Source organism: Vigna radiata, chromosome 5, assembly GCF_000741045.1.
Source record: "Vigna radiata var. radiata cultivar VC1973A chromosome 5, Vradiata_ver6, whole genome shotgun sequence".
NCBI classification, from domain to species: Eukaryota; Viridiplantae; Streptophyta; class Magnoliopsida; order Fabales; family Fabaceae; genus Vigna; species Vigna radiata.
Window position 1 is genome coordinate 27,437,261 of NC_028355.1, and position 21,757 is coordinate 27,459,017.

The 21,757-nt window shown below is 34.6% G+C and overlaps 4 protein-coding genes across 5 annotated transcripts; 2 read left to right on the forward strand and 2 right to left on the reverse strand.

Moving 5' to 3' along the window:
• The first annotated feature begins 2,094 nt into the window (after nt 1-2,094).
• On the forward strand, nt 2,095-4,886 carry LOC106761552 (FT-interacting protein 1). Its single transcript, XM_014645113.2, has one exon. It carries the CDS (start codon nt 2,189-2,191, stop codon nt 4,646-4,648), a length of 2,460 nt encoding a protein of 819 aa, XP_014500599.1. The 5' UTR covers nt 2,095-2,188; the 3' UTR covers nt 4,649-4,886.
• An 809-nt stretch (nt 4,887-5,695) lies between these two features.
• LOC106759783 (60S ribosomal protein L6) lies at nt 5,696-7,525 on the reverse strand. The gene is made up of 4 exons (XM_014643121.2): nt 7,208-7,525; nt 6,550-6,656; nt 6,112-6,293; nt 5,696-6,021 (listed from the first exon to the last, which is right to left on the reverse strand). The coding sequence occupies exons 1-4, from the start codon at nt 7,459-7,461 to the stop codon at nt 5,866-5,868; spliced, it is 699 nt and encodes a 232-aa protein (XP_014498607.1). The 5' UTR covers nt 7,462-7,525; the 3' UTR covers nt 5,696-5,865.
• An 890-nt stretch (nt 7,526-8,415) lies between these two features.
• Nucleotides 8,416-12,180, reverse strand: LOC106762224 (TMV resistance protein N). The gene is made up of 5 exons (XM_014646001.2): nt 11,668-12,180; nt 10,436-11,543; nt 10,004-10,294; nt 9,106-9,903; nt 8,416-9,010 (listed from the first exon to the last, which is right to left on the reverse strand). The coding sequence occupies exons 1-5, from the start codon at nt 12,162-12,164 to the stop codon at nt 8,504-8,506; spliced, it is 3,201 nt and encodes a 1,066-aa protein (XP_014501487.1). The 5' UTR covers nt 12,165-12,180; the 3' UTR covers nt 8,416-8,503.
• A 5,363-nt stretch (nt 12,181-17,543) lies between these two features.
• On the forward strand, nt 17,544-21,320 carry LOC106759845 (30S ribosomal protein 2, chloroplastic). 2 transcript variants are annotated; one of them, XR_002667970.1, is made up of 5 exons: nt 17,544-17,918; nt 19,020-19,121; nt 19,236-19,535; nt 20,980-21,087; nt 21,160-21,320. XR_002667970.1 is itself a non-coding variant. In XM_014643194.2 (4 exons), exons 1-4 carry the CDS (start codon nt 17,634-17,636, stop codon nt 21,016-21,018), a joined length of 726 nt encoding a protein of 241 aa, XP_014498680.1. In that variant the 5' UTR covers nt 17,544-17,633; the 3' UTR covers nt 21,019-21,311. The 2 variants fall into 2 exon arrangements, 1 of the variants encoding a protein (XP_014498680.1); XM_014643194.2 differs by having other exon boundaries at nt 20,980-21,311.
• The last annotated feature ends 437 nt before the right edge of the window (nt 21,321-21,757 follow it).

The following is a 21,757-nucleotide window of genomic DNA, read 5'->3' on the forward strand; positions in this document are numbered from 1 at the left end:
TACCAGCAAAATTTGTCATCAACAGTAAAACTCTATAGTATGTTTTGGTTTCTGTGTCTGATGTTTCAGATTTTGAATATGAAAAAAAAAATGAAAGTCATATAAAAAAAAACTAAAATCCTTATTTTAATTATTCAAAATAATCTTTTTATTTATTTTTTCTAATTAAGTTTTAATGTTTTTTAAAACGATTCAATTAGGTCATTTTGTTAAATTAACGTTGATAACACATTTAAAATTCAATTGAATTAAAATTTTAAATATAAAAACTCATTTCATATATGGAATATGACAACTTTAATGTTAATATAGAAAATGATGTAATTGAACAGTTTAAAAAGTTAGAATTTTGTTAAAAAAAAAAAGAAACCAAATTAAATAATTAAAAGGAAAATAATGACCCAATAAAGATTTTAATCCTCAAAAAATCAATGATATCATGACACATGTTTATATTCATTTGATACACAATACAAGAGTAAAATAGTGATAAAAGTATTAGCTTTTGTATTTTTTAAAAAATAAAAAAGGATGGTGTCAAATAAATATAAAAAATTTAATACTCTAAATGTATTATTTTTCTTAAAAGAATTATTGTTTATGGGTCTAATTATGTGTCATCTCTGTCAAATATTCGGAGAAAAATTGTAAAAAATAAATAAATTATAAGTCTCGTTATATTATATTTTTCTCATGTTTTAGCAATGAATTTAGATGATTATGTACATGATGAATTGATAAAAGAGTAATGGTATCATGATATATTTTTATTTTGTAAGGATAAAATGGTCATAAAAATGTAAATTTTTATATTTTCTCAATAAATAAGAGACTGAAAAGTAGGTAACAGTAGTATAAAAAATGAATGTAAAAGATTTAAGTGTGTCAAATAATCATTTCTCTTGTTAAAAATATATATATTTCTCTTGTTAAGTGTGTGATCTTTTGTTGACTGTTCTTTGTCCAACTTAAAAAAGTTAACAGCAAAGAAGCTATGAACAACTTTTGGCAGGGATTGAGTTGGCAAGGTAAAATATGAAAATTCAAAAACACGAGCAGTGTGAAGATAAAAGAGAGAAATTATAATATACATTGTTAAAAAGAGAAGGGAAATAAAGCACAAGAAAAGCATCTTTGTGCAATTGTCACAGCAGAAGCACTTGAGCCAATCCACCTTTGCTTTCTTGCAGCTTCAAATCTGCCTTTCACGTCCTGTTTTACTCACTTTTTCTCTACTTTCACATTGCTGCACATTCAAGAAAGAACTGATCCTTTCAAATAACCCCATTCATTAAGTTATTACATCATTTTCACACAAACCTAGTACAAAAACAAATTAAACTATTTCCTATTTATCATTTAGGATTCCATGTTTCATACCAAGTAACTGTTCTCATGTGTTGGAATCACTCATAATTACAATCTCTCCATCAGAAAGCATGTAATGTGAGTTAACAAGAGGCTTTTCGTCCGTTGTTTTCTGTTTTCTTTTCCCATATTAAGATTACTACTGCTAAAGCTCATGTAGCTTCTTCATCATATTATTCCTTTCTTAAGATAGTGAGGAGTTCTATCGTGTAGGAAAGTGAGACAACCACCACTGTGTTTTCTTCTGTCTTTTGTCTTCTTAAGTAGAATTTTGTTGCTTCAGAATCGAATATCGGGTTACTTGTGGACAGCCATATATATGCTTTAGCTTGCTGTGACATAGACACATTGCATTTGTTGAATGTAGTTGTGGAGATCACAAGTGCATTTGTTGAAGTAGAGTTTGAACACCAATTAAGAAAAACCAGAATTATCCTAAAGAACCTGAACCCCACTTGGAATCACAATCTGTTATTCCATTTGGATGCAACAAAACCTTCCTTCTAACTTTCCTACTTCAGAATTAGAAAACCTCTCATCTCCAATTTCACCAAAAGTACAAGAATGCAAATGCAACACTACCAATCTTCCTCATTGTCCATTCCCAACCACAGAAAATATTGACCTGTCTGACATAACATCAAAAGCTGATCGATCACAAAGAGGACACCCCAAAATCAATCACAAAAGAAGCTGAGAAAGTAAACTCAGCTGCAGTGTAGTGGCTTTGATACTGGTCACGATCTAAAAGAAAGCACAGAGCCTGTCCTAGGTTTGACACGGCAACTACACAAACACCAAGCAGCAGCGCCAGCAGCCAATGATTTCAATAAAGAGAAGACAAAGAGGTGCTCCAGCCACAATGCATGCTCCAGCCACAATGAATGCTCCAGCCACAATGCACTCAGTTGGTCCTCAAGTTCATCCCAGTAGGCAAGATGAAGAGTACAATCTGAGGGAGACTGATCCACAGCTCGGGGGGGAGCGGTGGCCAAATGCCAGAAGAGGGTGGATGACTGGTGGTGAAAGATTCTCAAGCACACATGACCTTGTTGAGCAGATGTTCTTTCTGTATGTAAGGGTAGTGAAAGCCAAGGATCTTCATCGCAGCACTCTTACCTCAAGATGTGATCCTTATGTGGAAGTGAAGCTGGGGAACTACAAAGGGAGAACAAAGCACATAGAGAATAAAACAAACCCAGAATGGAACCAAGTCTACGCTTTCTCCAAAGACAGAATTCAATCTTCTGTTTTGGAAGTCATAGTGAAAGACAAAGAAATGTTGGGAAGAGATGATTGTATTGGAAGGGTGGCATTTGATCTCAACGAGGTTCCAACCAGAGTTCCCCCGGATAGTCCACTGGCTCCTCAGTGGTACAGACTCGATGACCGGCGAGGAGGTGGTGATATCATGCTTGCAGTGTGGATGGGAACTCAAGCTGATGAGGCCTTCTCAGAGGCTTGGCATTCTGATGCTGCCACTGTGTATGGAGAAGGTGTTTTCAATGTCAGATCAAAGGTTTATCTGTCACCAAAACTGTGGTATCTCAGGGTGAATGTCATTGAAGCACAAGATGTGATACCAAGTGACAGAAACCGGTTGCCAGAGGTGTTTGTCAAGGCTCAGATGGGGAGCCAAGTGCTGAAGACCAAGATATGTCCAACTAGGACAACCACACCAATTTGGAACGAAGATTTGGTCTTTGTGGCAGCTGAACCATTTGAGGAGAAGTTGACAATCACTGTGGAGGATCGCGTGCACCCTTCAAAAGATGAAGTACTTGGGAAGATAGTCTTGCCACTGACCCTCTTTGAGAAGCGGCTAGACCACAGGGCAGTTCATTCGCGCTGGTTTAATCTTGAGAAGTTTGGTTTTGGAATGATGGAAGCTGATAGGAGAAATGAGCTCAAATTTTCAAGCAGGATTCACCTAAGAATTTGCCTTGAAGGTGGATACCACGTCCTTGATGAGTCCACTTTGTACTCAAGTGACCAAAGACCAACAGCTAGACAGCTATGGAAGCAGCCCATCGGGGTACTTGAAGTAGGCATCTTGGGAGCACAAGGACTCCTCCCAATGAAGATGAGGGATGGCCATGGCAGCACAGATGCATACTGTGTGGCAAAGTACGGTCAAAAATGGGTCAGAACCAGAACAATTCTTGACACTCATAGTCCAAAATGGAATGAGCAATACACATGGGAGGTTTATGATCCATGCTCTGTGATAACACTTGGTGTTTTTGACAACTGCCATTTAGGTGGGGGCGAAAAAGCAACTGCGGGCACTGCAGCCAGGGATTCAAGAATTGGAAAGGTAAGAATTAGACTCTCAACACTTGAAGCTCATAGGATATACACTCATAGTTATCCACTTCTTGTTTTGCACCCTCATGGTGTCAAGAAAATGGGTGAGCTTCAGCTAGCCGTGAGGTTCACTAGCCTCTCACTGGCTAACATGGTTTACATTTATGCCCAACCATTGCTTCCAAAGATGCACTACTTGCGCCCTTTCACAGTAAACCAGATAGAGAGTTTGAGGTACCAAGCCATGAACATTGTGGCCGGGAGGCTTGGAAGAGCTGAACCTCCCCTGAGGAAGGAGGTGGTGGAGTACATGTTGGATGTTGACTCCAACATGTGGAGCATGAGAAGAAGCAAAGCCAACTTCTTCCGCATCATGTCACTTTTCTCTGGCATCATCACAATGGGGCAGTGGTTTAGCCAAGTTTGCCATTGGAAGAACCCCATCACATCCGTCCTGGTTCACATTCTCTTACTCATACTCATTTGCTACCCTGAATTGATACTTCCAACTTTGTTCCTCTACATGTTCTTGATCGGCCTGTGGAACTATAGGTTTAGGCCTAGAAACCCACCCCACATGGACACAAAACTCTCATGGGCAGATGCAGTTCACCCTGATGAACTTGATGAAGAGTTTGACACATTCCCAACTTCTAGACCGCATGATGTGGTGAGAATGAGGTATGACAAGCTTAGAAGTGTTGCTGGAAGGATCCAAACAGTGGTTGGGGACATAGCAACTCAGGGAGAGAGGTTTCATTCTCTACTGAGTTGGAGAGACACCAGAGCCACCAGCCTCTTCGTAGTGTTCAGTTTGTGTTCAGCTGTGGTTCTCTACGCAACTCCACCAAAAGTGGTGGCTATGGTAACAGGTTTGTATTATCTAAGGCACCCAAAGTTTCGTAGCAAACTTCCTTCTGTACCCAGCAACTTCTTCAAGAGGCTTCCAGCTAGAACAGATAGCATGCTGTGATGCATAGGAATCAGTTCACTATGCATTTTATTCATTTATTTGGTGGAGCTTTACTTACTTCAAATGTTGTAACTTAATGGAATTTCTGCTATTCATTTGACGATGTTAGATAGCTGATTCAGATCAGCATCACCGAATTTAACCTTTGTAACAAAACTGAAATGGTTGATATTTGTATCATAGTCTCACAGTTATGTAAACTTACCTAGTCGATATCAATAATAACACAGCAGTCTAATTATGCAAATAGCTTGGTTTGTTAGTATGACATGCACTTAATGGACACTAATTAAAACCATACCCTCAAAATAAATATTTCTTAATAATAATAAAAATATTAGTAGTATTTATTTATAATACATACAAAAGTAATACTCATTGTAAAATATAATATTATCTTATAAAATGATTGGATAAATAATATTTGTTATTATATATTTATATTTATTATGTTGGGTTGAATGGAGTTCTTTGAATTGGACAAATGGCTTACGCTTAAAACACTACTCTATCTATTTAATTCAACTCTGAATCAAATCCAACACTCATTGCTTCACAAATCCAACATCTTTTATCAATTCTATTCTAACTTCTACCTTAAAATAACCAGGAATTGCTCTCCTTCAACGCAAACAGGGAAAACTAAGATTTTAGTCTCTTTGCAATTAAAGAAACTTGGATACCTCTTCATTCAAACTAACAAATCAAACTGCCGAGTGTATAAAAATTGAATTACAGTTCAATAATTCTTCTATACCACCGCTTATTTTACATTGATTTTAAAGTTTCTAAAATATAGTAGTACAAATTATTAACTAATCTCTGCAAAATTTTAGAAATACCAATTTCAAACCATTTCAGTGTTGGAGGATTAAAACCAACTAAACGCATTTTCCCCTAGAATTTACATCGCAGCACGATTATGGCAGAATGGAATACAAAAATGGTAGCATAGGTGTTCAAAGGTAAAATAACGCGAGTTTATCCACCGCAACAAAATAACAAACTTTTTGCCTGGTTACTGCACACGCATGATAGCAACTTCGATGGAGTCAAAACACATACTAATGTATCAATCGATAATAATGTATTAATCAACTAGAACCAAAACTGGTAAAAAAACTTTAACAAAAATAAAGTTCCAGTACAACGAAGACAGTGCAACTATTACGAAGAGAAAGCTCGACAAAACAGAATGAGAAAAATAATTTAGGCCTCTAGAAGACTAGTTCATGGGGCTTCATTCCTGCCTTCAAAGAAAACCTAGCACCCAAGTAAGACTTCAGTTCTGGAACACTCTCAACTGCCTTTAACAAAGCAGTATCCACGGTTTTCTGGTCATCTTTCTTCTCTTGGGGAAGCACATTTTTTTCCTACAATGGGAAAATTATAATAAAGATCAGCATTGCAGAAGCAGCTTCATACTAACAAGTGACAAATTAACATTAAATTGTAAAACCAACCTCCTTCTCTGCCTCAAAGAACTCGCCTTCTCCCTTTGTTTTCTTCTTCTTGGCATCCTTGGAAAAGTACTTGTCATCAAATTTATCGACATTAACACCGGAGATGTCCACTTTTGTGGATGTACCAATGACATAAGATTGGTTCACCCTTCTAAGAGGAACACCATTGATCTTGAAGGGCCCTAACAAACGCAAAGACATTAAGATCAAAACATTATGTTTCACAAAACAGAACTAAGCATGTTGAAGGGTGGACAACAGTAAACATAAGAAGGAGCCCTTGTCAATCACTTATGTTCCAGAAGTGAAAAACCAGAGCAATCAGATTAAGTCATTGAGGCATAATGACCACAACAAAATGAAAGACCTGTTACCAGAAAAGCTCATCACGCAAGAACTAGTTGTACAGAGTTTAATCTCATCACAAGCACAACACACCTGTTACCAGAAGCAATCCAGATGGAAGCTGCTTCAGGAAAACAACCCTCTTTCCCTTGAATCTGCCAGCAAGCAGAATCAACACTGTTCCTGGAGTAACGCTAGCCCTGAAGAGGAAACATAACAAATATAAGGCCTCAAATAACAAAAAATGCACTAGTTAAAATTCTTAAATTTTTAAAATGGGATACATTAGATATTGCAAAAAGGGTTCATTTCATCATCCAACAAAATATGGAACATCAACCCTGACAACTAAAGAACACTAATCAATTTACAACAAGACACTAAAATTAAAACACATAGAATGAATCTTCTCATATCGGAAAACAGTTAATTTCATCATTCAATAACAATAACACAAAATTACATATTTTCCATATATTCCAAACAAGAGACCACTAAACCAAAAAAGATATATTCAGTTTTAACATTCCGAACCACAGAACAATTAAAAATCCGTCATAGCTGACAAATCAAAAACCCTAAGGCACACAAAAACAACAGGTTCAATTTGCGTATCATTCAATGCGAAGACTAAAAACCCTTCTTTTGTTCCACATTTTCCAACAACAATAAGACCCCCGAAAGATAAAACATCATCATACCAAACAAATCAAAGCATCAGATACACACATAAGAGTGAGGAAGAAAGTACCTGAGTTTGGCGGGCTTGGGCTTGTGCTTGTTGACGAGGGGCTTCCTGACATCGTCGGCGGGGTAAAACTTGGGAGGCTTCTGGGCAGGGGCGTCGGGCTTGGGCGAGGGGTCGTGGCGAGGAAAAACGCCGCCGTGTTTGGCCTTGATGGCCCAGATGCCCCTCTTGTGGTACATCTGAGACCTGGAATACTTTCCAATACCCCTGATGAGTTCAGGGTTCCTCGACACGCTTCTCGGCTTCTTCGGCGCCATTGCTTATTCCTTTCCTTCTGCTTCTTCCGCTTCAGCTGAGGCTCGTGATACAAAACCCTAACACTTAGTCTGTTATATATGCGCCTCAAACGCACCGTTTCCGTTTTAATGGGTTGGGCTCTCTAAACTTAACCCTAGGAGGTTTGGGCCTTTTTCTTTGGCAAATAGCATACGTTTTATAATTCGTGTAATTTACGACATTATTTTAAATTATTCATCTTTGAAAGTGAGTAAACTTAGTGTTTTCTGTTAATTCTTCAAATATTTTTTATAATTACATAATTTCTCAAACTATAAAATCATCCACTAGAATTAATTTTTTAAACACATTAAAATCTCCGTGTGAATTAATTATTTTAATTATAAGTACTAAATTTGAATTGAATTTTGATTGAATTAGTAGAGAAATATGTTTCTTTCTTATATTGTTGTGAAATTTCTTTTTTTTTTCTTTTCGTCCGAAAAAAATTATTACACTAAAACTCACGTTTTATTTTATTTCACAAAATTTATTTTAATCCTCACTTAACTGAAGGCGTGTTGATTCTATAAAAAACTTAATTATTTTTTTCAATTAAATTAAGATCAGTGAAGGTTTTTTAAAACTAAAAGAAGATTGTATTTGTTTCTTATATTTAATCCTTTTTCCCTTTTTTGTAAATTAGTTTATGTTTAAAGAAATTGCAAAACTAATTTTCGTACACAATGGTTTTAAAACTTAACTATCCAAATTTATTAATTTTAATATAATTGGCATGCTTTCTTAAATATTAACTAGAGTCTAGATCAACATTTACTTTATAAACAGCAAAGTTCTAAAATGCACTCATTAAAGAAAAAATTATGATTATCAAACAATTTTATATATAAATAAATATATTTTCAGCAAAGTTCTATATGGACTGTGCAAATTGAAAAAGAAGGCAAAATATTTAGCTGATGATACGCTGCTAATTTCAATTCAAATCATTATCCAGCATTGCTGCAAGAAATTAATTTGTTTTAGAAGCTTGCACTTGCATGAATCTACAATGGGTGGTTTTTACAACTCTGGATCAACATCTAATCTTCTCTTTTTGTGGGGATCAGTGAATTGAATATCCTCCATGCTGCTCTTCTGTTTGAACACATAGATTCCATTTTCTATAGAGATTGGGGTCACCTCATGTTTGTCTTTTCCCTTGAATCTCTGCTTGACTGAGTATGTAATCTCCACGTGGTTCCATTCATTTTCTGAAACAAATCTGTCTAGATAATCTGGAAAAACTATATTTTGCAAATCGAAAATATATGTGTGATGAGGGAGCATATATAAATAAGGATTCTCCTCCCAATCAAATGAACATTCAATGCAGTTGATGATCATGATAGGTCCAACAATTTCAAGGTGTTCCAAATGAGTTGGTCCAATAGCAATACAAAGAGCAATGGAAGGGAATTTTTTGCCAACCCAGAAAGAACAAGATGCTCCCCGACTGTGGTGATCGAACCATTCTGGAAACCTTGCTCCTGAAAACGAAAACATGGTGTTTCCAGCCTCATGCAGTTTCTGTTAGTCACAGATGATTAATAAGTTTAGTACCATTGCGTACACTGTGCTCAACATCAAATCAAATACATAACAAAAGAAAAACAAGACAAAACCTGATTCAGTAAAGTTCTTCTGCAAGAAGAAGTGAAGGATTTACAATTTCTTGCTAGTAACTGTCGTATGTTTGGTGGAATCCCTCTAATCTCTCGAAGACTATGACAGGCATCTAAAGTAAGCTTGCATAACAAGTGACAATTGGCGATGCACTCAGGAAGAACCGTGAAGTTATTCCTTGATAGGTTTAAATCTTTTACATTAGCAAACCATTCAAGAATTATTGGGAAAAAGTCATCCGAGAGTTTGCACCCTGAGAGAACAAGACAATCTACGTTTGAAGACACCATTGAGCCTATTTTCTCTTCCCTCTCGACCTGTTTTGGAAATAGCCACCCTTTAGATTCCCAAGCAATAATGTTGGCCAGTTTTGGCATCATGACAATACTACTAGGTAACCTTAACGTTGGACACGAACGCAACTGTAATGTTCGAAGCTCGGTGAGATTTTGAAATGAAATTGGCAATTCTTTTATGTGACAGTCCTCCAAGACAAGTTCTGTTATCTGTCCCATTTTTCCTAATATTTCTGGGAAGCTCTCAAGACTGTAACAATATGAAAGTTCAAGATTTTCCAGAGAAGTCAATTTGAGGGGGGGAAAACTCCTAAGCTTGCTGCAACCAACAGCATTCAAGGAGTTAAGCTTACCTAGGAAGCCAATGGAGTCATGAATTGTAATTAAACTCTTACAATTCTTGAATGAAAATCTTTCTAAATTTGGCATCCCAGATAGATCAGGTATCTGTGTTAAACCTTCACATTCGTCAAAATTCAGAAGAGTCATATTCATGAACTTCTGCAGCCAACAAAAAGGACAAACAAGGAAACAAAAATTAACAATGCGGATGGGAGTTTATTTATATATTAGGTTTGGAAAATCAACCGTCCATACTTGCCTTTGAAAACTCAGCCAATTCGAGTGACCCAAAACAACTTGAAGGTAATTTGCATAAGGAAAGTTTCTTTGAACGAAAATCTGGCGGTAGCCCATGTGAAGGATATTTCAACCATTCCAGTACTCTTAAACTATTTGGAAGATATTCAGGACCTTCCGAAAAATTACCATTTTTAATGATAAGTGTTTTGAGGTTTTTCATCTTCTTGAAGGCCTTTCTGTTCCATTCTACTATTTCTTCTTTGTCAGGTAAGGAGGAATTTAAACATATGATTTCAATTTCTCCACTCCCCTGATGACAGAAAAGGCACCAATCAAGCATAGTTCAGATATATGTTAGTCTGCAGTACAAATGCTTAGTTAAATTTAAATATTACATAAGAGTAAAAAAAAGATAAATCAAAGAACGAAACAAACTAATCACGAGTCTTACCAAGTTGTCTTCCAAAACTTTAATTATCTCTTCTGGTGACCATAATCTACTGCGCTTCCCTGGCCTATTTGGAGATTTCTGCCGGACAATTTCTTTACCCATGTCTTCTATCAAGTCATGCATTGTAACCACACAACTCCAACCATATTTTATGAGAGACTTTTCAACCAACACCCCAATATGATATTTCATGCAATCACCATAATGAGCACGAAGTATATCTTCCACCTCTGACAATGCATATCCTTTAAAGCAACAAGAAATGTCAAGAAAAACACTCTTCTCTACTTCCTCTAAAGCATCAAAACTTATTTTAAGCACCTCCAGGATTTGATTGTTAGGAATTTTCTCATACTGTTTGATGGCAGATTCCCATTCCTTTACACTTTTTCTAAACAACTTCGAACCGATTACTTCCAAAGCCAATGGATGGCCAGAAGCATAAGCTAGTACACGATCCATTACATTCAAATAACTTGTATCAACTTCTTCTGTTCTAAAAGCTTTCCAACTAAGCAGTCGATGAGCATTGTTCTTTTTCAACTTCTTCACTTTATATAATTTTTCGATCAAGTGACATGACAACAAATGTTTGTCCCTAGTTGTGATGATGACTCTACTGCCGGGACCAAACCAATCAGGTCTTCCAACAATAGCTTGTAACTGTTCATGTTTGTCAACGTCATCTAAAATCAAGAGAATCTTCTTCTGTCGTAGCCTATGCTGCATCATTGAAATTCCTTGTCTCACACTAGTTATGTTGACATTATTTTCTCCAACCATTTGAGAAAGAAGGATTCTTTGAAGATGCTGTAGGCCGTGTTTGTTTGAATTCTCTCTCACATTTTCGAGGAAACACAAGCCTTCAAAATGGTCAGCGATGGAATTGTAAACTGCAAGAGCAAGTGTGGTTTTACCAACTCCACCGAGTCCATGGATCCCTACCATGTGGACACCATCATCAGATCCTATATCCAGAAGCAACTTTACTTCTAGCACTCGAGTCTCTAGTCCAACTGGATAATCCGCAACGTGTAAAGGAGCACGGTTAATCTTGTTGGAGACCAAGTCAACTATCCTCTTGATAAACTCGTATTCATATTCCTCCCTGTTCAAAGATAACTCAAAATAACCATGATCCATTTTAATATGAAAGAAACTTTTAGGAATATTAGTTAGCCATGTTTGAAATGATAGCCATGTTTGAAACAACTAAGTTGAAAGATGGGTACCCATGTTTGAAATGATAGCCAGATAAGTTAGCTGTTCCACGCAGAGCCATCTTCCATTTGTTGAGCTTCTCCATGTTAAGCTCAAAACCCTGACTCGTAGCTTTGAACCTGTTTTCATGAGTATCCAAAGCTTCTCCATAGCTACCCATGTGGTGGCGCACGTGGGAAGGAACGACGTCGTAGAAGAGTGGCAAAACCAGCAAACCATTTCTATTAGCGTAGGGAAGAATGTAGGCGAGCTCGTTCAAGCAAAAGGAGGAAGAGGCGTAGTTGCGAGAGAAAACGATGATGAAAATTCTGGAACCTTCTATTGCCTTCTCAAGTGCAGAGGTGATTTCGTCTCCTTTGGGAAGCTTCTCGTCGTCGATGAAGGTGTGAATTCCTCTGTCACGAAGGGCTCTGTAGAGATTGCCGGTGAAACTGTAACGAGTATCTTCTCCTCTGAAGCTGAGGAACACGTCATAGGTGAAGGAAGAAGAGAATGATGCCACAGCCATGGAAACAACTCAACACGAACACCACACATTTTGCGCATGATAATGTTATATTATAAATTTAGATATATTAAAATAATTCTCTATTTTAATTTTTTTCTTTACTAAAAGTATTTTCTATTTTTGGTTAAGAATATGTGATTTGATTTTTGTGGTTAAAATAAGGCTTAAACCATCCCTTGTGTGAAAATCTCAGTTTACTCTTCAAGTTTTGAACGGTTGTAAATGAACGGTTGTAATTGGGTCATAATTTTTGTAAAAATGTACACATTTTACCCCAACTATTAACTGGTCTCAGACGACGTTAATTGATGTTGAGATGTATTTTTTATTTTAGGCTTAATCTCTCCCTTGGTCCTTATATTTGTGTGAAAATCTCAGTTCGGTCCTCAAGTTTTTTCTCAGATCCTTATGAAATGCAAACATTTTACAACATTTTACCCCAACCGTTAAGTGTATTGAGACGACGTTAACTTTGAACTGAGCTGTAATTTTTTTTTATGTTTTAAAATCATTAAATCCACGTGGCTATGGTTTTTTTTTCCTTCCAATCACTGATCACATTTCACTCATTCCTCCACCCTCAAACCCTCAAATCCCCTGACTGACACCTTTTCTCCCTCTCAAACTAAAAAATGTCGTCGTTGTTGACAGTTCAAAAATTATGACCCAATCACTAGTGCAAAAACGTTGTTTAACGTCACCCCTTAGACGTCGGTTCCGTGAAAATCCAACGTTTATTACTGCACAGTGGCATTATCGTAAATAAATTGGAAAACTAGACGTCAGTTTCTCTCTTGCATCCCAGGTGAGTGTTTTTTTTTTAATGCTTACCGTTTAAACTTTCTTTAGTTTTTTTATCGATTATCTTGTGGTTCAACTGATTAAAATTTGTTTTCTTTCTGTTGTGTTTTAGTGCAGTTTTGATCCTCTCTTTGAGTAACATAGTGTAACATTCTCCCTTTGTTGGTTTCCTCACAAATAGAGTGGCGATCTTTTGAGTTTTCTATGGCTTCCAACCCAAAATGGAACTTGGGTCCTTGTCTAGTTCTCGTGTCACCGTAATTTTTTTATTTTGCGGTTGAATAATGGGAAGTAGCCATGGACCCAGGTTCGGTTTTGGGTTGAATGTCATAGAAGATTCAAAAGACGCAAGTTTTTTTTGTGGGAAAACTAGCGAGAGGAGAGTGTTACACAATGCTACCGAAAGTCTGGATCAAAACTACACTAAAACACAACGCTCTTGTTAGACGTCGGTTAGTGCATGGTCTGACGTCTATAAGAACATAGACGTCGGTTAGTGTCGTTTACAACCTCTATATATTCATGTTCACGTCGGTTTAGGAATAGGCGGGCGTCTATATAGAGTAAATAGACATCGGTTTGAGTATAATCAGACGTCTATATAGACGTCGGTGGATATCGTTAACTGACGTGTATATAGACGTCGGTTGGATGAATTCCGACGTCACATAGACGTCACCTGTATAGACGTTGGTTGGGAAAGTGACGTTAAAAGCCCAAATTAACAGACGTTAAACAGCGTTTTTGCACTAGTGAATTGAGACAGTTCAAAATTTGAGGACTGAACTGAGATTTTCACACAAACATAAGGACCAAGGAAAGGATTAAGCCTAAAATAGAAAATACATCTCAACATCAATTAACGCCGTTTGAGACAACTTAACGGTTAGAATAAAATGTGTGCATTTTTACAAAAATTATTACCCAATTGAGACAGTTCAAAACTTGAGGACCGAACTGAGATTTTCACACAAATATTAAGACCAAGGGAGGGTTTAAACCTTAAAATAATGCAGTTATTTTTTAATTTTAACTTATCTATCAATTTATTCTTTATTTTCTTTTTTTTAACTTTTTTCAACTGATCACGGGTTATTTTTATGAGTTTGAAGACACTAGAAATAGAAACAAGTTAAAAAAATAAAAAGAAGAAAACGACAAAATCAAATAATATACTTACGTAAAAGTAAAAAATATTGTAAACATTTAATAGAATAAAATTATTAATAAAAATTTAGTTAAAAATACTTAAATTTATAAATTACTTGTAAATTAATTAAATGAAATATATATGTTGACGAAAATAGTATTAGAGAATGACTTGTTCTATCACAAGTGAAGTGACACAACCATTTATGAATTTTTTTTAACTGCTATAATTTCACATTTTATAATATCCTTATCAAATAAATCAAACTAAATTATGTTATGAATGAGTATTTACGATATTATATATGTAAATTTATTTAATATAAATAAATACTGGATTTACTAACTTTGTTAAGTTAAGTCTCTAGAGAGAAAAAAAATGGATCATTTTAACATGCAAATTTTATTCTTGTTAGGCATCTCCAATCTAATAAATTTATCCTCGATTTTTCTTTAAGGAAATTTCTCTTAATATTTTAGTATTTATGACTAAGTGTCACTTTTTAAGCAATTAGCCCAAAAGTCGTATTATTAATACGAAATTATAATCACGACTACAATGTTTTTTTTTTTTATTGCGTGTCTTTATTTTATAAGATTATTAAGTCTTTGATATTTACAGCTGCGTTTATATTGAGAAATAATTCTAGTTATATTTTTGTATTTTACTAGTTTTAAATTCGTCTTTATATACGAATTGGTGTTTATTTATGTGCGTTTTTTATATAAATAAATATTTATTATATTAAAAAATATTTAAATATATATTATATTAAAAGATATTTAAATATGTATTATATTAAAATATATTTAGAGATTAAGGAGAAAAATAATAATAGTTTTAAGTTTATGGTTAAATTTTGAATAGAATCAATATTAAAAATTATTTATAGGTTATATATATAAAAATGTAAAAGACTATAATTTGTAAAAATACAAAGAATATAACATGTAAAAAAAATATAGAATAAACTTCTAAAAATACAGACGATAGACTATGTAAATATATGTAGAATATAGTAATATAAATACTAACAACTGTATGGATTTAGTTATTTAATGTAACATTAACTTCTATTTAATCTTCATCTTCATCCAATTTCGATGAGTAATAATAATTCATAATCTTTGGAGCTAAATAACTTTTACTTATAAATATAAAGGACTTCAAATGTCATAAGATTATATAGAAAAAAAAACAATAATTTAACCAATACTTTCTTCAAAATAATTAGGTTAAACACAATAATATCCATTTACCTTCAATTAGAGAAATTGATCCTCTTAAGTTTCATTTTTCATTGTAAGATGACAATTAGTTAAATAGAAAAAAAAAACAATTCTTTAAATATATGTAATTTCTTTTTTATATAATTATAGTTATATTAAATTATATAGTTATTAAATATATAAATTTTAAGTTTATTATTCTGACTTTCAAAAATATTGTTAAAAAGAATTCATCCACACTAGTGCAGAAAGGGATTTAAACGTCTGTTATTTTGGACTTTTAATGTCACATCCCAACTTGATGTCTTTATGGATGACGTTAATGGGACGTCGGACTTTGCAGGTTCGACGTTGTTATAAACGTCGGTTAAATGTCATGTCTGACATCTATAAAAACGTCGGACATGACATTAATCGACGTCTATGGGCACTATCAAGACGTCGAGCATGCCACAAACCGACGTCTAAGGGCACTACAGACATCGGATATGACATTAATCGACGTCTGCTGAGTTTTCTTTGTGTTTTAATACAGTTTGCTCGTGTCTTTGAGCAGCGTAGTAACACATCCTTCCTTTGTTAGTTTCTTCGTGAAAAAATTGTCTCTTTTGGATCTCTTATGACATTTCAATCCAAAACCGAACATGGGTCGTTGTCTAGTTCCATTCTAACCACCAAAGAAAAAGAATACGGTGACATAAAAACTAGGCAAGGACTTAGGTTCGGCTTTAGGTTGAAATGTCATAAGTTGTCCAAAAGACACAAGATTTTCTTACGAGGAAACTAGCAAAAGAAGAAGATGCACTATGCTACACAAAGACACAAGAAAAACTACAGTAAAACACAACGAAAACTCATTTTAATCGGTTTAAACGAAAGATAATACAAAAAAAACTACTTTAATCAGAGTAAAAGTAAATTTAAACGATTCAAAAGAGATAAAACTCACCTGGAAATGGAATGTCGCGGAGAGAAAAAGGTGATGGAAGATGATGAAGTGCGTGTAACTACTGGTTCGTAATGTCTTATTTAACAAGAAATAAGACGTCGGGGACCTCACTAATGTGATGTCCATTCAATTTAAAAATTAATATTTGTGGTGTATATATATATATATATACGTCGATTGTAAGGGGAATCGACGTCTATAATTGCATATAGACGTCACGGTGGCGGGATTAGACGGTTAGATGGCAAAAAAAATGACTTTTCACCTACCTGTCAGATATATAGACATCGGTTGGAGGGGTCCTGACGTATATAATATTATAGACGTCAGTGCCCCTTCTAACGGACGTTTATACGACAGAAAGAAATGATTTTTCACCAACATATCAAACATATAAATGTCAGGTAGTAGGGTCCTCGATGTCTATAATATTATAGACATCGAGACTCCTCCTAACCGATGTCTATATGACCAACTTATTTACGAAAATGTCACCGATCATTAATTTACGTCAAACTCCCTAAGTAACTTCTAAAGAATGAAGTTAAAAAACAATTCTACACTAATGCGATATAACAATTTATAATCAATATTATAAATTCGCGTTCAATGAACTTATAATTATTCTATTTCATTTGTTAACTTTATATTTTATGCTAGTATAACACTTATATATTAAATAAACAAGTAAATCTTTTATTATTTACAAATAGAAGTAGAATATGAATCAATGGCAGGACATCGCTCACAAATTCATGTCTGATATTTTTAAAATTTAAAACTTACACTATTTCTTACCATAACTTTAAATATCAATATTGAAGGTTATATATCATATATTTTATGCAAAATATATGTTGTCATATAACAAGACCAGAATGTTAGGCCTACCAAACCTTTTAAAACCTAATATCTAATCTTCTAGTTAAAAAAAAAAATCCTTTTATAAAATTTTCATAGGCCTTCAACAAATATAGAACATAATAAACCCCTCAGAATCCACATAACCTATTTCCAAGTATCTAATTAATCCTCAAATGTTATAATTTGACAATACTTAAACTTAACCATAACTCATAATTATTACATATATTTATAGATTTAAAATTTAAATAAAATAATTTACAAAATCTCTACTTTAGCTAATTTCAATACTAAATCATCCTAATCTGAAACCTCAAGTGGCCGACCCGACCCAATAAAAATGGATGTCCGAAACCAACACGACTTTAGATAACAAGATAAACCTCTGACTCTCCCTCACTGCAAAATCAAAACCTCAATTTGTTGTTCTGTTATAACATCCTCTTCTGTCTCAGATAACACAAAGCACAACGACAATGGCTTCTCTTCACTCTTCTCTTCTATTGCCTCCGAGTCTCCTTTCCCTTACTTCTCCTTCAAGTTCCCCTTCTCACATTCTCTTGAACCTGAGACCCTCCACCACCCACTTGCGACCCCTTTTCACCACACGGCGCCGTTTTGGGAGATCCTTCGCGGTGGCTGAGCAGGCAACGTTGACGGAGGCCGCAAGAAGGCTCTACGTTGGAAACATTCCCCGCACTGTCAACAACGATGAGCTCGCCAAGATTGTTCAAGAACATGGCGTTGTTGAGAAAGCTGAGGTTTTTAAATTTTCACCCTTTCACCAATTTTAAAAGTTTTTTATTTCCTAGGTTATTAGTTAAAGCTTTTGCTGTGTGGGACTGTGCTGAATTAAGATAATGTTGGGACAAACTTCTCATGAGGTGTTCTTAAAAACAAAAATACCAAGAAAAGAAAAATTACTTCTGCAGCTAAACTTAGCTTATGCAAGTCTTCGTTACATTAGTTTATGCCCAACTTAACAAAATTGAAGAAGTTCTCCGAGAGACTTTCTATTTTTTTATATTTTTCTCTTCTAGAATTCTTTATAGGAATCTTCTTCTCAAGTTTTATGGATGAACCCAATGGGTGTGGTTTGTGGCGAGGAACTGAATAAATTCATGTGGGTCCAATAGACTGAAACTCGTAGGAATACCTCAACATGGAAGTAAACTCAAACAACTGTTATTGAAGTAGTTGATTTGTTTTTTCTTACTAAATAAACATAGAAATGGAGTGTTCTTTTTGGTTTTATTGTTATTTGGTATTTGAGGGAATGGTATGTTTTACTAAGTAGTCTGTATCAACCTATAGAATTTTTTCATAAAGCATGCTTTGTGTGTATGTGAAAAACAGTGCCAGCTGGGGATTCGCTGATGTAGAGCCTAAGGTGAGTTTGAGAGTTGGATTTCGGAAAACCTCTCTGATAAGGATAGTGGAAAGGCATCATCCCTTGTAAGATGATGGAAACACGAGCAAATATGTTATATAGTAGTGCGCTGCACCCTTTTGAAAAGTAAACTGAAGTTAGAGTACAGTAGCAGTTGAAGACTAAAACTTACTAAAGTATGAAATGTGTGCACTAAAAGTTAGTATCACCTTTTATGTATTGTTATAGATTCTTTTGTATGCTAAACTGCTCAATGGAATGATTGTAGATGTATTGACATGAACTGAACAATTTAGTGAAGGACCTGAAATACACCAATATCCCCGGGATTCAAAAATATACTAAATACTATAGTATATTGATTAGTGCATTTTATATATCCACAAGTGACAATTTTATTTGTATGGTCTGTCAGAATATATGGGAATCCTTCATCTGTGTACTGTTAACATTTCTTAATGTATGCTCATAGGTTATGTATGATAAATACTCTGGAAGGAGCCGTCGCTTTGCGTTTGTTACAATGAAAACTGTTGAGGACGCAAATGCTGTGATTGAGAAACTTAACGGCACTGTAAGTTTCAGTGCAGAATTTGAAGGAACCTTTAGAAAGATTGTTAATGTTCATTCAGCAGTTTAGACTTTATATCCCTTCAAGGACTTGTGAAATTCATGTTTTCCATGGCAGGAAATTGGAGGGCGTGAGATTAAAGTAAATGTTACCGAAAAACCTTTATCAGCATCGGATTTGCCTTCATCCCAAGCTGAGGAATCTCAATTTATTGACAGTCCCCACAAGGTGTATGTGGGAAATCTAGCCAAGACAGTAACAACTGATACTCTTAAAAAGTTTTTTTCTGAGAAGGGAAAAGTTCTGAGTGCCAAGGTTTCACGGGTCCCTGGTACCTCAAAATCCAGTGGGTATGGTTTTGTTACATTTTCATCAGAAGAGGATGTAGAAGCTGCAATCTCGTCTTTCAACAATTCTGTAAGTTGTTTACTTCAAGCTGAGATATCCAAATGTACTTAAATTACATTAAACCTTAAATATAGCACCTAGAAGATGCATTCCCTTGTCAGACCCCCAATTTTGGGAAACATACATCAGAAGAAAGAACATGGAGATCATTGGACCACTATGTTGGGTTCCATTTCTTATGTATAGTTAGTTATGAATCTGACAGTTACGTCAGATTCTATAAATTTAGTATTGACGGTCTAAAAAGGGGAGAGAGAAAGATGTTTACAGATTGAGTGTATAGAAAGTAATGTTTGATGAGAATGGGGTTTTGTGAGAAAGAGAAGGGAACTTTTTTTTTTCTTTTAATAAATATTAATTAGTCCATAGCTTTTAAAATAGAAGAAAATATGATAGATTAGCATAGAATTAGTGTCCTATTCTTTTTACAAATATCTCTATTAATTTAAATTTACAAAGTCTATCCTCCCTTTGTTTTCCTTCCAAAATTCCACACCCAAACTTACTCTTGCGGGGGGGGGGGGGGGGAGAGCTAGGAGTCTTGACAATTTCTAGGCAAGAGAGACCTATTGCATTCTGCTGTTCATCTTTGTATTGTGGTTCCTGTGAACTTTACTTGAAGAAAGAATCTAGTTCAGTAAAAAATCCATTATTTAATTCCAGCTTTGTTTATCTTTTTTATAATCTGAACTAGTTCTTACCACTCTTTTTTGCAATCATGCTTATGGATAACAGTGGTGCAGGTCTTATATACTTGCTGTCATCAATGTTACACATGTTATAATGTTGCATACAATCTACTAAGTGAATCAAACGTAATCTCATTTTAATTCATTACTAATCTAAGTTCATCCCAAGAAGACAGTTAATCTGCCTCAACTTTTTTTAATATATAAGTAATAAATAAAATGTTTCTTGGCACAACCACAATGCCTGCTTAATTACCTAGAGTGTAGCTCAATTGGAAACACATGCTGAATTGTGAGGGAAGACTAGAGTTTGATTCCCACAGAATACACCCTTGAGGATGGTTGAAGAGCTCTAAGTATGACTAATTTTTTCATCTATCATTAGTTTCATAATCAGCTCAAATCATCAGAACTTATGAAGGTACATTAGGGTCTCACTGGAAAATCAAAAGGCCTAATGATGATTTATAAAGTAAAATAGCCTGCTTAATTTCCATCATCTAGCTTGCTTATAAACATAGAATTGCACATCCACATTGCTAAAAAAAAATTATGTAAGAGCTGGTCCGTGTCTCATCTCATCTCATATGTCTCCCTTTTTGTTAAGCTCATCCATGTTGTCTTTTAATGATGTTTTGATCTGGTTTTTTAATAGCACCGGATGCTGTAGATTGAAAAGAAGTCTTTGAACTAGTAATTAGTTTTGCTCTAAATGTTAACTCTGAAAGTGATTTGTTATTTGTCTGCTGTCGTGCTGAATGCAGTCATTAGAAGGGCAAAAAATCCGTGTGAACAAGGCATAGAGAATTAGCAATGTTGCTGAGCATTTATCTGACCATGTACTGTCTAGCCAGAAAAAAAGCAAACTTTGGGTGAGGCTGAAACCACTAACAAATTTCCTTGTCTCTTTGTATAGCATAAACCTAATCATTTTCAGTTGACAGGGTTCTACAAAAAAAAATAGTGGTTAATGCTTCTGTTGTAGACATTGCACCTTGCTATTTCTTCATCATTATGTTGTTGCTCCCTTCTACTCTGCTCTGGTGACGTAACTCTTGTTTATATATGCATGTATTCAATTCCATTTTTGTCTGAATTTGAGTTACCATAAAAACTGCACCAAGCATGCCTCCAATTTTACCGATTATTGCTCTTTCTTAGATAATACCAATCTATCATATATTAAGTATTCTGACAATGTTCAGTTTGGAAATAATTTTCTTTGGTTTATGAATCGTTTTGTACTTAAATATACCATTAGTGTTACCCTAAACTTAAATATATGTTCATCATTTGTGTTGTTCATCTTCTACAAATAAATCTATTTAATGCATCCATTAAAGAAATATATATATATATATATATATATATATATATATATATATATATTAAATTTGGTGTTAATATTTAAAATTGATGTTATTATATATTAAATTTATTTCTATTTAGTATTTATTTCATAAACATATACTATTCTTTTACATATATTAATAAATATAAAAGATTTTTTCTTTATTTTAGTTTCTAACCTGTAAATTACAA

Excerpts from the sequence above, each read along its gene's own strand:
- LOC106761552 (XM_014645113.2), top strand. The coding sequence starts at position 2,189 with ATGATTTCAATAAAGAGAAGACAAAGAGGTGCTCCAGCCACAATGCAT.
- LOC106759783 (XM_014643121.2), bottom strand. The coding sequence starts at position 7,461 with ATGGCGCCGAAGAAGCCGAGAAGCGTGTCGAGGAACCCTGAACTCATC. Across the intron at positions 6,657-7,207 it reads CCCAAGCCCGCCAAACTCAG|GGCTAGCGTTACTCCAGGAA; the intron begins GTACTTTCTTCC and ends TTTCCTCTTCAG. Across the intron at positions 6,294-6,549 it reads TGGATTGCTTCTGGTAACAG|GGCCCTTCAAGATCAATGGT; the intron begins GTGTGTTGTGCT and ends TGCGTTTGTTAG.
- LOC106762224 (XM_014646001.2), bottom strand. The coding sequence starts at position 12,164 with ATGGCTGTGGCATCATTCTCTTCTTCCTTCACCTATGACGTGTTCCTC. Across the intron at positions 11,544-11,667 it reads GGCTATCATTTCAAACATGG|GGAGGAATATGAATACGAGT; the intron begins GTACCCATCTTT and ends ATCTTTGAACAG. Across the intron at positions 9,904-10,003 it reads AATTGGCTGAGTTTTCAAAG|AAGTTCATGAATATGACTCT; the intron begins GCAAGTATGGAC and ends TGTTGGCTGCAG.
- LOC106759845 (XM_014643194.2), top strand. The coding sequence starts at position 17,634 with ATGGCTTCTCTTCACTCTTCTCTTCTATTGCCTCCGAGTCTCCTTTCC. Across the intron at positions 17,919-19,019 it reads GCGTTGTTGAGAAAGCTGAG|GTTATGTATGATAAATACTC; the intron begins GTTTTTAAATTT and ends GTATGCTCATAG. Across the intron at positions 19,536-20,979 it reads TCTCGTCTTTCAACAATTCT|TCATTAGAAGGGCAAAAAAT; the intron begins GTAAGTTGTTTA and ends TGCTGAATGCAG.